The 12,680-nt window shown below is 32.8% G+C and overlaps 1 protein-coding gene across 1 annotated transcript; it reads right to left on the reverse strand.

The window, feature by feature from the left end:
• Positions 1-530: 530 nt before the first annotated feature.
• On the reverse strand, positions 531-12,680 carry LOC122052600 (folate transporter 1, chloroplastic-like). The gene is made up of 11 exons (XM_042614195.1): positions 12,461-12,680; positions 12,298-12,374; positions 11,124-11,200; positions 8,460-8,553; positions 6,420-6,513; positions 5,718-5,791; positions 3,146-3,256; positions 1,425-1,496; positions 1,297-1,317; positions 1,067-1,134; positions 531-728 (listed from the first exon to the last, which is right to left on the reverse strand). Exons 1-11 carry the CDS (start codon positions 12,579-12,581, stop codon positions 596-598), a joined length of 942 nt encoding a protein of 313 aa, XP_042470129.1. The 5' UTR covers positions 12,582-12,680; the 3' UTR covers positions 531-595.

Here is a 12,680-nt window from a genome sequence, read left to right on the forward strand (position 1 = left end):
AATTTATATATATATATATATATATATATATATATATATATATATATATATATTTAATGTAGGACTTTAAGTAACTCTAATTTTAAAGTATCTCAAACCAAGATATTTTATATCTTTATAAATCTATTATCTATTTCATATATTTACAACATGAAATCTTTAATTCTATCAAACTAGTGCTGGAGTTCTGGAAGATTCTTTAGAGAAGGGGAAGGAGCACGCTGCCGCCGACGCAAAGAATTAATTAACACTTGGGGATATAACATAAACATAATAGCTCCAGTCTTCCCTGTACTACTTTTCTAAAAGGTTGAACTAAGAAAATCAATAAATGCAGAATTGCCCATCCTTATCTTATATTTAATCTTCTATGTGCATAGATCTTATGCTCTCTACTGAAAATTGTTCGTCAGGGCAAAAAAAGTGAGAACATTGCCAACACTGTTGACCACGTGAGTGTGCTTGGCAAAAAACATAAAAATATAAAAAGCATCTCTAATTATTAAAATTATCAATAGTACGCTCATTAATAAAGAAAAAAAAAAGTCAAATTAATACCTTATTAATTAAAAAAAATAGTATACAAATAGACGGATCAATTTTCCCCTCCACTTAATCTGAGTATGCGAAGAACATTTTCATACACAACGAATGTTATTGACGACGCTGGGATGTTCTTCAACAAGTTGGACGTCAAGCCCCTGTAAAATCCACGAAGTCCTTCAAACCTGCAGCGCCGAGTTAGCGAGCAATAATGTGTCTCTCAATTAACAATTATGAAATTGAACAAATAATCAATCAACGAACATAATTCTCCTACTACAAGACCAATCAAACTATGGTTTTGCATGAATTTGATTGCAGCTGACAGATGTTTAGGTAGTAAACTATAACGAGGACAAATGACTAAATAAATGTGTTGGACCAGCGCGGTGGCTCGTGGAACTCTGTAGAATGCCAATTTAGTTCAACAACAAAGTCAAGATATCAATTTTCTTTTCTACCAAAAATCTACCAGATGAAGAATGTGCTACCAACACAACGTTGGTAAGACATCATTATTTACCTTGCAGTTTCCTTTATAACATGCCAACTATCTGAGTACTTTGGGGTTCCATTGATATTAGGTCTTTGCTGCAATATACAAAGAAAATATTTAATTGGGATACAAGGGCAAGCTGATTGTATTGCTCATATATTAAAATGGATAGAAAATATAACTTTTCAATATCCAAAATTAGATGGGCATAGGAAAAAGAAACAGGTCTGACAACTATAAAAGAAAACTTCAAGTACCTGTAACCGAGAACGAATAACCTACAAAGGGACAACCACAATCAGCTAGTAAGCTAGCTTGCTGAGTAAAGGCATCGAGTTCAGGTTAACAAATCTAGAAAGAAGATAATAAATCTTGAACAGCTTGCCTGATATGGATATGTGAATAGGATTGCAACAATTTTAGAGGAAGCCCCAAGAGCAGCATAGTCGAATGAGCTCTAATAAGAGAAACAAAATAAAACAATGAATCTCATCATAAGCAAAGTATTGGATAGTGCAACAGTACAAGGTGTTAGCAAAATGAATAGTACAACTATATCAAAGACACAAGTAAAAAAATTTATATTATATGCTGGACAATACTTCCTATTCTACTTAGTCTCAGCTTTAACAGCAAACAAAAAATGAATGGGCAAAAATACGTATCTTGGTTTCATAATAATTTTTTTAGCATAATTTGCATCATTCAATTTTTTTCAGCCATAATGTGACAACTATATGATTATAACTGCCAAAAGATATAACAATTACAGTCTAACAGAGAAGCTAGATTGATATAGTAAAAAAGACGATCAACGTACTAAGACTGTGATTACCTGATCTGAAAGAATATTATTTATTTAGATTATGAAGTCATTCCTCAAATTAGTTTGCAAACACTGAAAAACTTGAGATAAATAAAGAAATTCATCTTCAAGCCATCTTTATCCTAACTATATGGGGCCGCTAGCTCTATTATAACATCAGTAATATTCAAATTAATTATATCATTTTAATATGATTATTTTATTTCTTTGTTCTCACTCTATTGCTCATATCTTCATTCATAGATTTAACTCTTCTAAGAATCAATTGGTCGCCTTTAAAAAATGCTCGTGCAATGCTATCTACTCTCATTTTATTATGTATTGGAGCAATGTTTAATTAATCTCCTCAACAGTAGTATTTTTTTAATTTAATGTCATCTAGCAATTCTTCGCATCCATCTTAGCAATCTCAAATTGCTATATTGACTTATTTTTACGTTACTTCCTCACAGTTTATCGCTCTAACCCATTTCATAAAGTATGACAACCGATTTAACAATCATATAAATTTACTTTTTAAGTAAAAAAAATAAATAAAGAATTGCATGGCGGGAGCTTCGTGCAAAAAGCCTCTTGCACTCATATAAATATTTTTTTTTTTTCGAATCCTGGAAACAACCTCTTGCAAAAAGCAAAGTAAGACTGCGTACAATGGATTTTTCCCCGGAACCCCGCATGGCGGGAGCTTCGTGCACCGGGCAGCCTTTTTTTTTTTTTATAAATTTACATTTTAACTTAAGGGAGATATGACAATCACATGAGACTCTAGAAGCTCTTCTACATTCTGAATACTTGTTCTTAATCCTAATACTGGTATCTTCATCAATATCAGCTTCATGAAATATCTAAAACTATCATAAGAATTGCATGCTCACTTATTCAGCAATAACATTGATTCTCTTCGTGTTCCCTGAGCTATTTTACATATTTAAATTTAGTACTAATAGATAGTATAACTAAGAAGGGGAAAACAGGGTAAGACGGTGTACAATGAATCCTTCCTCGGGACCCCACATGGTGGGAGCTTCGTGCACCGGGCTACCCTTTTTTTTTAGATAGTATAACTAAATAGTCCAAGATTTTCCATATTATCATGAACCACTAGGATTCATGATCATACCTCCAACTAAAATGCAAGATTTTTTTATATAAAAAAGTGAATTTTCAAACTTTGGAAATAAGAGAATCTGGCATCTATTCGAGCCTACCACTATCTATATATATAGATACATGCAATCAATAATATCTACTCATTGAAATGCATTGCTTCATAATATTACCAATGATTCATCTCCACCCAAGGCATTTGTCTTTGCTCCTTTTCCCTTGGTGCGAGTAACAAGTCTACGGAGTTCTTCATAAACTGTAAACTGAATTGCACCATGAGTAACCTAACCAAATATTAACAAACATCAAATTTACCATTACTAATGATATATAGAGAAGTAAAGAAAGTCTGTGGTAAAGAAAATTGTGTGACAAATGATTGACACAAATTTCAAATGCTAAATGAGAGAAGTGGAAAACAAAATCAAAATGAAGAGGTACAGGCATAAGAGTTCCTGTGTTTAAGTTCCGCTGGAATAAGAATAAATACTCATGAATTTTGCACATGTGGGCTTCAACTAGCTATTCTTGTCTAGACATGTATACATAAGGAAAGTGTTAAGAAATATGACTTGGGCCCTGCCACATATCTTAAGCTTTGGGCATAATTGCTCAACCACTCAAACTTACAGAAATTAGAACCTTCAGATGAAATCTCAATTGCATCTTTTATTATTGTCAAATAAGTGCCACTCTGATTTATTCCTTCCATTTCAATATATAAAAATTTAAGAATTGTGATACTGATGCAACTCTAAATCACAAGCACTTGAAAATTGAATTATTGCGCTTGATAGCAATACTTTGAGATGACTTGATATTCTGAATGAATTTCAAATCCAAAGTACACCGCTAACAGTAAAATAAATACATGAAAAAATAGTGCATCAACCAAAAAAAAATGAACATGGCATAGAGGTAGAACTCACCACCCAAAATGACTAACCATTAAGCCTAACAAGATCTCCAACTTGTCTGTGAGGAACTAAAGGAGCTACCCCTGCTTACCACTAGCTAGACCTCTGACTCAACTATGAATTTGAGTAGCCCTGCCTCATTCAACGCATATTGGGTTCCTAGACTCAAATAGAACTTGTGTTTCACTCAGTAAATTGCACGATGATGTTGATTCATAGCACCGAGCATCATTTTGCCTACCTGATGCCATCTCAAGCTTGGCCTAACCCACAGCCCACTAAGGATTCAGCCCCATGAACTACTAAATCCCCTACTTGGCCATCTGAGACTAAAGGAGCTACACCCCAATAAAGAAGTAACGAAGCTTTGTTTGTTGAATGGAAATGTAAAACTTCATCATGGTAGCCTTATATCAAAACAATACAACACACAGCAATCATAGATGACATTTTTTAAAAATGTAATATTGTAATTATCTTTGAAGTTTTTCCAGTGACCAAAAATAAAGTTGATAAGAGATATCTCAAGACTTATTAGGTGCAAAGAATTTCTTGACTTTTTAGAGGTCAAGGATATCAAAATGGTCATGTTACTTGCAACTAACAATTTGTGGGGCACGATTAAGTGGTCCTATAATTTTGCGAATCCTATTTATTTGCAAGCGTCTCACCTTGTGAGAAGGGCATATATGTCATCGATATAGAACCTCATTAGCTAAAAGTTGGGAAAGATATTTTTCCTAAGTATTTGGGTTAACTTTTCTATTCACTAGTATTGATTATTTATTTGATAGATGAAGTATAAATTAAGATCAATCATCTTGACTGATCTATTCCTTAAGATGGTAAATTAAATTGAACTTTGAACTATCTTAATATAGGTAAGCCAACTGAAATCAAGGTAATATCCCATGCGTTTATGTGTGTAAAAGAGGAAGGACTACATATGCATATGCAACCACCTGAGAAGCAATTTTAAGACAACACAACAACGGAAAGAACAACAAAGAAAAAGTCGTGAGTACCAACTCCTACCTATTCCAACCATAACTTTTATTCAAGGGTATCTCACTACTAAATCTTACGATCTTAAATAGTCTTCTTTAGTCTCTTTCACACCTTTATATCTAAATAATATAACAATCGAATCTCAATTTTCTTTATTGATCCCTTGTCTAGTTGGATGCATAAAATTCTGAATTTATTTGAAAAGAATTATTCCTACAAAACCATTCATCAATTATACTTGCACTGCAATAATAGAAATGACTCGCAATTCATTATTCACACAGTTTTTGGATAATAAGATTATGTAGGAGATGGTTGAGTGGTTCAAGGAGTGACATTGGAATTGCTTGATTAATATGTAATCATGAATAGTCATTGGCTAATAGACAATCCCATATTTTCTACCTATGGCTAGAAAAGAATTATATTTACTTTCTACAGATCCAGTAGACAGAGAAAGTTCACTAAGGAACCAATTTATTTGACTTGGTATTCTATCAAATGAATGAATTATACTTAAAAAGAAATGTTTGCTTAATTCATTTATATCTCCAACAAAATGTTCAGGTTAGTCAATCATTAAGTAAACATTTTTATATAACAAAAAAAAACTATAAAACTAAAATTGATTAATTTCCATTTAATATATTTTTAATCATGGAGCCAAATCCATTATAATGTGCAAAGGCACAATATATCATGTTCAATAAGTATAGAAAAGAATATCATAGAAACAAACATGTTATGCCAAACTAAATCAGGTAGAGTACAAAATAAGGGAAAAATTTGAACTGGAAACTGCAAGCACAGAAGTCCATACAAGCAGAAGACTTGGTCCAATCCCTTTATAAAGTGCTTGCCATCCTTCCTCTTTTAAAATGGTCCTCAAAGCATCTGACCTTAGATAATAAGTAGGTGTATGTGTAAGCAACTTTTATATACCTTAGAATGACTGCAACATGGTAACTAAAGTAGAATATATAACCACAAAACCGAGACATTAAGCAAACTAAGAAATAATATAGCAGCTTTGCAAAAGACGCCTTTTTTTTTTAAAGTTGGTTAACATAGCCTTAGCAAGAATTTCTCCTAATTTAAGAAACTTTTTTCCACCCCAACAAAGGTTGCAAAATGCTAGAAATGCATACTTGCAAACCAACTCTAAAGCAATAAAAGCATTTCATAAAATTACATAAGCACATTTGCCTAAACACTAAGTGAATTGCTCATCCATAGTCTTATATTCAGCATAGATATTAGCCAAATATAAAAATGTTAAACAAAAAAAAACTATATATTGCAAGTATGCAATATTTGAAAAGGACAATCTTAATATCATAGCAAGTCCAATATCACTCAATTCTCAATGAAGAGAACATACTAGAAAATCCTGACTAGGTTCGCAAAATATAAAAATGTTAAACAAAAAAACTATATATTGCAAGTATGCAATATTTGAAAAGGACAATTTTAATATCATAGCAAGTCCAATATCACTCAATTCTCAAGGAAGAGAACATACCGGAAAATCCTGAATAGGTCCGATAACCATGGTAAGGAGTTTGGAGCTGCAGTCGTGTTTTTACAAGCCAAATAGGATTGGTAAACAAAGAAACCTGCAGTGCCAGAAGAGTGTTTGTCATGTAATAAAAGTTTACCAGTCTATAACTGCAGTGAAAATCTAATTTAGATATTTGAATTATTGATAATATCACGTCAATCACAGATGGGCACTATAGAATCAAAGAAGTGTACATCAAATATAATGAACAAGATAGCTAACATCCTAAAATAATAAAGGAACTCTGAAGTTACCACTTTCATCACAGGAACTGAAGAAACAGAAACCATTGACAGTGGAGGGATGGGCAAGGAAAGCCCACTCGGTATTTGGTCTTAACAAACAATACTGATCTTTCACAGGAATCTTATGTCAACTTAGTTCAGATCCTCACTTTAATACACAAGGAGTGATACAATTTAGTTTTTCTAAGACTGTAGCAGAAAGGTACCTTGGCAACCAGAGGAATAACATTCATCAATTTCATAAAACCTTATACACATTGGATAAATTATGTGATCAACCACAGATCACATAATTTCCATCAAACACTTTCCCTCCACACAGGAACTCAGTTCTCTTTTTTTTCTTAGCAGTTGAGACGAGTAGGAAATAGGGAATTCAACACAATGATTTGGATGAAGAGCTGCGAAAAGGTTAGTAAGCCAATGAGACACTCCAGCAAGCTATCCAACCTTGAGCACCAAGAAGAAAGCACCACTCAAGGGGACAAAAACTCTTTACCCTAGCAATTATCATTTCCTGACTGATAATTGCACAAAAAAGGGGACTGAAAGGGAGAAATTCTTAAAGGAAGAACATAAATCTTGTCTCACTTCCACTGACTACTTAAAGGAAGAACAATTAAAATTTTGCCACAATTTCTCCTATCAAAATTGGGTGAAAGAAGATGAAGGAACAATGTTTGGCAAATTACTATTTTATACTTGGTAAGTTATCAAAATTACCCTTCTGTTTGGCACAACTTCTCCTTTTTGGCTCTTTTTCATTTTAGGAAGACAGAAGATTATCATGAATTATTTTTTGTATAGCACAATTTTTCGTTTTTTCTTAGCTGCTTGAGTTTTTGCCTCACCAATATTACTATTTTTTACACAATAAACATGAAGGAGAATGAGATTTCTTTATGGGTAAAATGGATATTTCCTTTTCTATAAAAAGGGCAGCTCGGTGCACGAAGCTCCCGCCATGCGGGGTCCCGGGGAAGGAAACATTGTACGCAACCTTACCTTGCTTTTTACAAGAGGCTGTTTTTTGGATTTGAACCCGTGACCTTTTGGTCACAAAGCAACAACTTTACCGTTGCATCAAGGCTCCCCTTCGATATTTCCTTTTCTATGCAAGTAGATAAAGGAATGAGCTAAATACTCACATTCTTTCCCTTTGTATTTCTTTTTTCCAAACAGACAAATTTTAGTACCCCTTATTTCTTCTCCTTTTCCCTCCACCTTCCACTGCTTTCCTCCCCTCCCTTACCCTTTCCTTCCTTCTCAGTAGATGGAGCATAAGTCTGCTAGCTACAATATTATTCTCAAGTTACATCCACATACATTCTATTGCTTACAACAAATGAAATCACTTTCATTAATCATGAGCTAGCCTCACAAACAATCCAATTTTCAGCTTTTTGCAACAGCAAAGATCATGGTAAGGCCAGCAAAATCCTTAATCAATTACTGAATCAACAAAAAAAAGGATATTTTTTTGTCAAAAAAATAAAAAAGCAAAAACCATTTCCTACTGGTCTTCACACAAAGGATCATCCTATATGGCATGTTTACAATCAGTAAGTCTGAGAATGACAACAATGTTATTTGGTAATCTCTACATTCAAACATAGCATCTTATTTTACAAAAAGAACAAAAAATCTTGATCATACATGATAAGGTATGTTAAGCTAAAATGCTGAGATAATAGATAGTATTGTTGCAGAATATCACTGACCAGACCAATGTCAAGATAGCAATTACAGCACTTACCATAGCACCAGCTTCTGCAGCAGAAACAAGATGATAAAGGGGGGTGAGATGCTCATCATTCCCTCTTAGGTACATACTCTTTGCCCTGCTATAACTGAAAAAAGAAGAAACAAGATGTCATTGAGAAAGGGAAAAAACAATATATTGAACAAGTCCAAGTAAGAACTGAATATTAGTCTATCATAATTCTCATATACGCTTGATGAGAAGATAAAAGGCAATTTTCATGAATCATGACATTAGAATACATGAGAACAGAAAGAGAACTGCATGTTTTACTTCTTAAATGGTTAATATGAAAGGCTCTTCAGCAATTATCACCTAGCAATCATCATATGTTTTAAAGTAAGCAATGCTTAAAACTTTTTGTCTTAATTTGAAATAATTAGGTTTCTATTTTTTCCCCCCAATGCTACAATATTGTCAATGCATGCTTTCACTAGACAATGACCCTGCTCATTATGAAAACAGTATAAAATATTCTTTAAAAAATATAAATATGTTTTATTTCATTAGCATTGTTGTTGTTGCTGCTACTGCTATTAATGGAATGCATTATTTAAAGTTGAAGGATTCAACTTAATTTGATGTTTAGAAGAAAAAAATCATTGCATGGTGGTAAAAAGCTATAATATCTTCATAAAGATTTTAAAGTGATGTTTTTTGTAATTACACAGAGTTATATTTCATATTTATCTATCGAATAATTCTTTTCTTAGTAGTTTTCTATAACTTATCAAAATTTTATAATTAATTTAAATAACTAATTTTCTCATACGTCAAACAATGTTATATAATTCTTTAATATAATTCATATAAAATAATTATTCTAACTCAATTATATTCTTAATTTTTATGTATAAAATAGAAAGAAAAGAACATATACTTTATCTATTGATTGTGTAAAGAAACAAATAGAGCAACTGAACATACCATATAAATAAAATACAAAATTTCCCTAATACATAAGACATATTAGTACATAATTATAAAAATAGTATTGTATATAATTTATTGAAATTCACCTACTAATTATATTTCTTAATATTAATATCTATTTAATAATTAATTGACATTTGCTAATAATTATTTTTTTATGCCAAAATAGTGTACAATGTAGATTATTATGGAAAAAACACAAGTTGTTCAACTAGGAGGTAAAGTAATTAAAATTAATTGCATCGAGCAGCAAATGTTAGCAGAGATGAAAGGTTATGGTGACATGAACATTTTAAAATTTATTCACAAGATCTTAACCAAAACTAAACTTATTTAGTTGGCATGAAAATTGGGAATGAAAGAATAATATGACCAGTTATTTTAAAAGAGCCTCAAATGCATAGTTAGCACCAATTAGGAGGTCAAGTTGATGAGCATAGCTTATTTATATATAAATATATAAATCATTGAACTCTCTCTCACTGTCTCTCTTTATAAAGAGTTGGTGATTGTGAAATGTAGTGTGCATGCATAAATATCCATCACATATTGCTTCCAGCATGGTGACTCAGTATTGCAAGCGCCTAGTTCTGTTCATGCCTTTGATTTCAACTGATGAGTCAGCCATTATCAAGGTAACCTGACTCTTTTCCACTGCAGTATCCATATTTATCATTGCATCAACCACTTAAAGATGTTTAATTATTTCATGTTGCTAACCTAATCCTATAATCATTGCCTACCAATCTGCTGGAATGTGAGAATGATTATTTGTTTGCAACCGATTCAAGCATTGATGTGAAGTTCACTTTCAAAAAATCAACACCCAAGTTCTGTAATCCTTAAATAATGTTAGCTCAGGCAATGCAACAGGCATAGAATAGGGGGAAGACAGTTTGGTTCAGCTAATTAGGCATGTTTGGAATTTTGGGTCTAGATAATTAGAAACATTGAAGGAACAACTATAGGAAGGGCACTAAGATTGTTATTTTAGGTCTTTTTACAACATTATATTGGGAAGCCAAATCTAAACAGTACAATTTATTTTGTGCATGATAAGAGACAAATCTACACTATTGACAACCTAAAACTGATTTGGTTCCAACAGTATATCTTGATCAACTTTTAAGTACAAAGCTTAACAATATCCTAATAAATGCGCAAAGATCAATATCAATGGAAGTAAAAAAAGTTGCTTCTAATTTAAGGGATCAAGTCACACTTGCAAGGTCAGAAATAGAGATTTATGAAACTAACTACTATTTTGATGTTTATTTGATTGTAATACCTCCATTATAGTATAATCCTTATCAAATCAACAAAATTCTAATATATATCCAACCTATCTAATAGTGATCAAAAGAATATATAGTTCTTTCTCTTTAAATTTGATTAGATTTACAAAAGAATATGAAGCCTTGTAAATTTTGAGAAAATAATGTGTCAGATACTCACCATACCACACAAATGTTTAAAACCAACCAGTGAGTATTAAAGGTCTTCGAGTATAAGAATTATTTAAAATATATTCAGATTTTGAATTTGTATCAATCCATAATCTTTCAACCTCGCCTCATTTGAGTCTACTATCACACACATACATATGAATTGTCTACATTGATGCAATTCACATGAGTCACTGATTCTCAAATCATCAACCATTGTGGGTTGTGACATATATACTAAAACAAGATATCATAAACATAAATATATAGCCACACTTACAAAAAGAAGTAAAGCCCCCATGAAACAGTTGACCCAAAAACAGCTGGAAAAAATCCTGCATATAGGCCTCTGACTCCCTACAAAAATGCAAAATCTGATTAGCCATAAGATAATTACTTTATAGTATGTAATTACTTCATTGTATGCAAGTTAAATTAAGTACAGTTAATCTAAGGAAACAAATTACTTGAGTTTGAGTAAAATTAATGCTAACAGTTCGCAATTAAAAATTTCAGTGGCTGATCATTTTATCCATAACAGTTATTATCACACCAAAATACGTGTAATGCTCTCCAAAGTAATTGCCTCAAACTATGTGTTTAAACTAGATATTGAATAAATATATTTAAAATTTGGAATATGAGATATCATAATTTAAGTGATGAGTAAAAGTGTTATAAAAAATATTTTTTAAAAAAAAAACACGTTTAAAAGGAGAAATTGTTCACCAATAGTTCTGTTTTTACAATACCTGTACCAAGTTTTATTAAATTGTCTATCTTCATAGTTTGAAAAAATATACACATTCTTCTATAATTTTTAACTGCTCTAACTAAGGAAGCCTTCCCATAGGCAAGGATGATCAAGGCTAGTTGTTGTAATGATTGTGAGGAATAAAGCAATTGATTGTATATGTAGCATTTAGCATTGTAAGTGAATTGCGTTGCATGACGGGAATGAAGTGATTGCAGATAGCCTCTGCAATATGGCAATGCCAGTGAGTTTAGTTCTTTCGTGTTGTAATATTCACTGGCAAAAAATTGAAATGAACACTTTTTTCACTCAAATGTACACAGTTTTTTCGTGCACCATAGATTCCTTCAACTTTGAAGTAATCAATACATTGAATTTTAGATATGTGTTCAAGAAACAGTATGCGACCAGGTTCCCCTACATGCAAAATGCTGCCGACACGGGCTTGGTACCAACTCTTAATTCGTTAGAAGAAGCTCTGATACAAAAAATAAATTAAGGTTTGTTGAACCATTCAATCCAGCCCTAAACTATTTATCTAAATCTTAGCAGTTAACGATGACCAAAGTTTATAAATAAATTATATCACCCAAGAATATTCCACCAAGTTTTGGCTAGTTTATAGTCATAAACACATTCCTAAGAAGCAAAAGATTTAAGAAGGAACAAATGATCGGAAAGGAGAACAAAAATAGCCAACCTCTGTTCGAGCAATAGAGTATAAAGCGTGCGCAGTGTTATTGTAGAGCGGAAGATGGGAAGCCCGTCCGTCGGTCACTAATGAAGAGAAAGGAAATGATCAACTAAAGCGACAGAAAAGCTCCAATATTGCCGGAGTAGGACGAATAGTGAGGGAGGACCACCCTGGAAGCGGGTGCGGACTACGTCGAGAGGATGAAGCGCAGCAACGGTCGCAAAGCCGGCGCCGGCGCCGGCAACGGCGTTCTCCCACTTCCACCGCTCCGATTCGTCCCCAAGCGGCATGGACCCGATCTCCGTCGAAGCAAGCCGCACATAACCAACTTCTTAAATCTATCGTCGAAGACCAGATCCGAACGATCTTCGAAATCTATCGTAGAAGAC

Source organism: Zingiber officinale, chromosome 3A, assembly GCF_018446385.1.
Source record: "Zingiber officinale cultivar Zhangliang chromosome 3A, Zo_v1.1, whole genome shotgun sequence".
NCBI classification, from domain to species: Eukaryota; Viridiplantae; Streptophyta; class Magnoliopsida; order Zingiberales; family Zingiberaceae; genus Zingiber; species Zingiber officinale.

Excerpts from the sequence above, each read along its gene's own strand:
- LOC122052600 (XM_042614195.1), bottom strand. The coding sequence starts at position 12,581 with ATGCCGCTTGGGGACGAATCGGAGCGGTGGAAGTGGGAGAACGCCGTT. Across the intron at positions 11,201-12,297 it reads ACTCTATTGCTCGAACAGAG|GGAGTCAGAGGCCTATATGC; the intron begins GTTGGCTATTTT and ends GCATTTTTGTAG. Across the intron at positions 729-1,066 it reads GTTATAAAGGAAACTGCAAG|GTTTGAAGGACTTCGTGGAT; the intron begins GTAAATAATGAT and ends TCGGCGCTGCAG.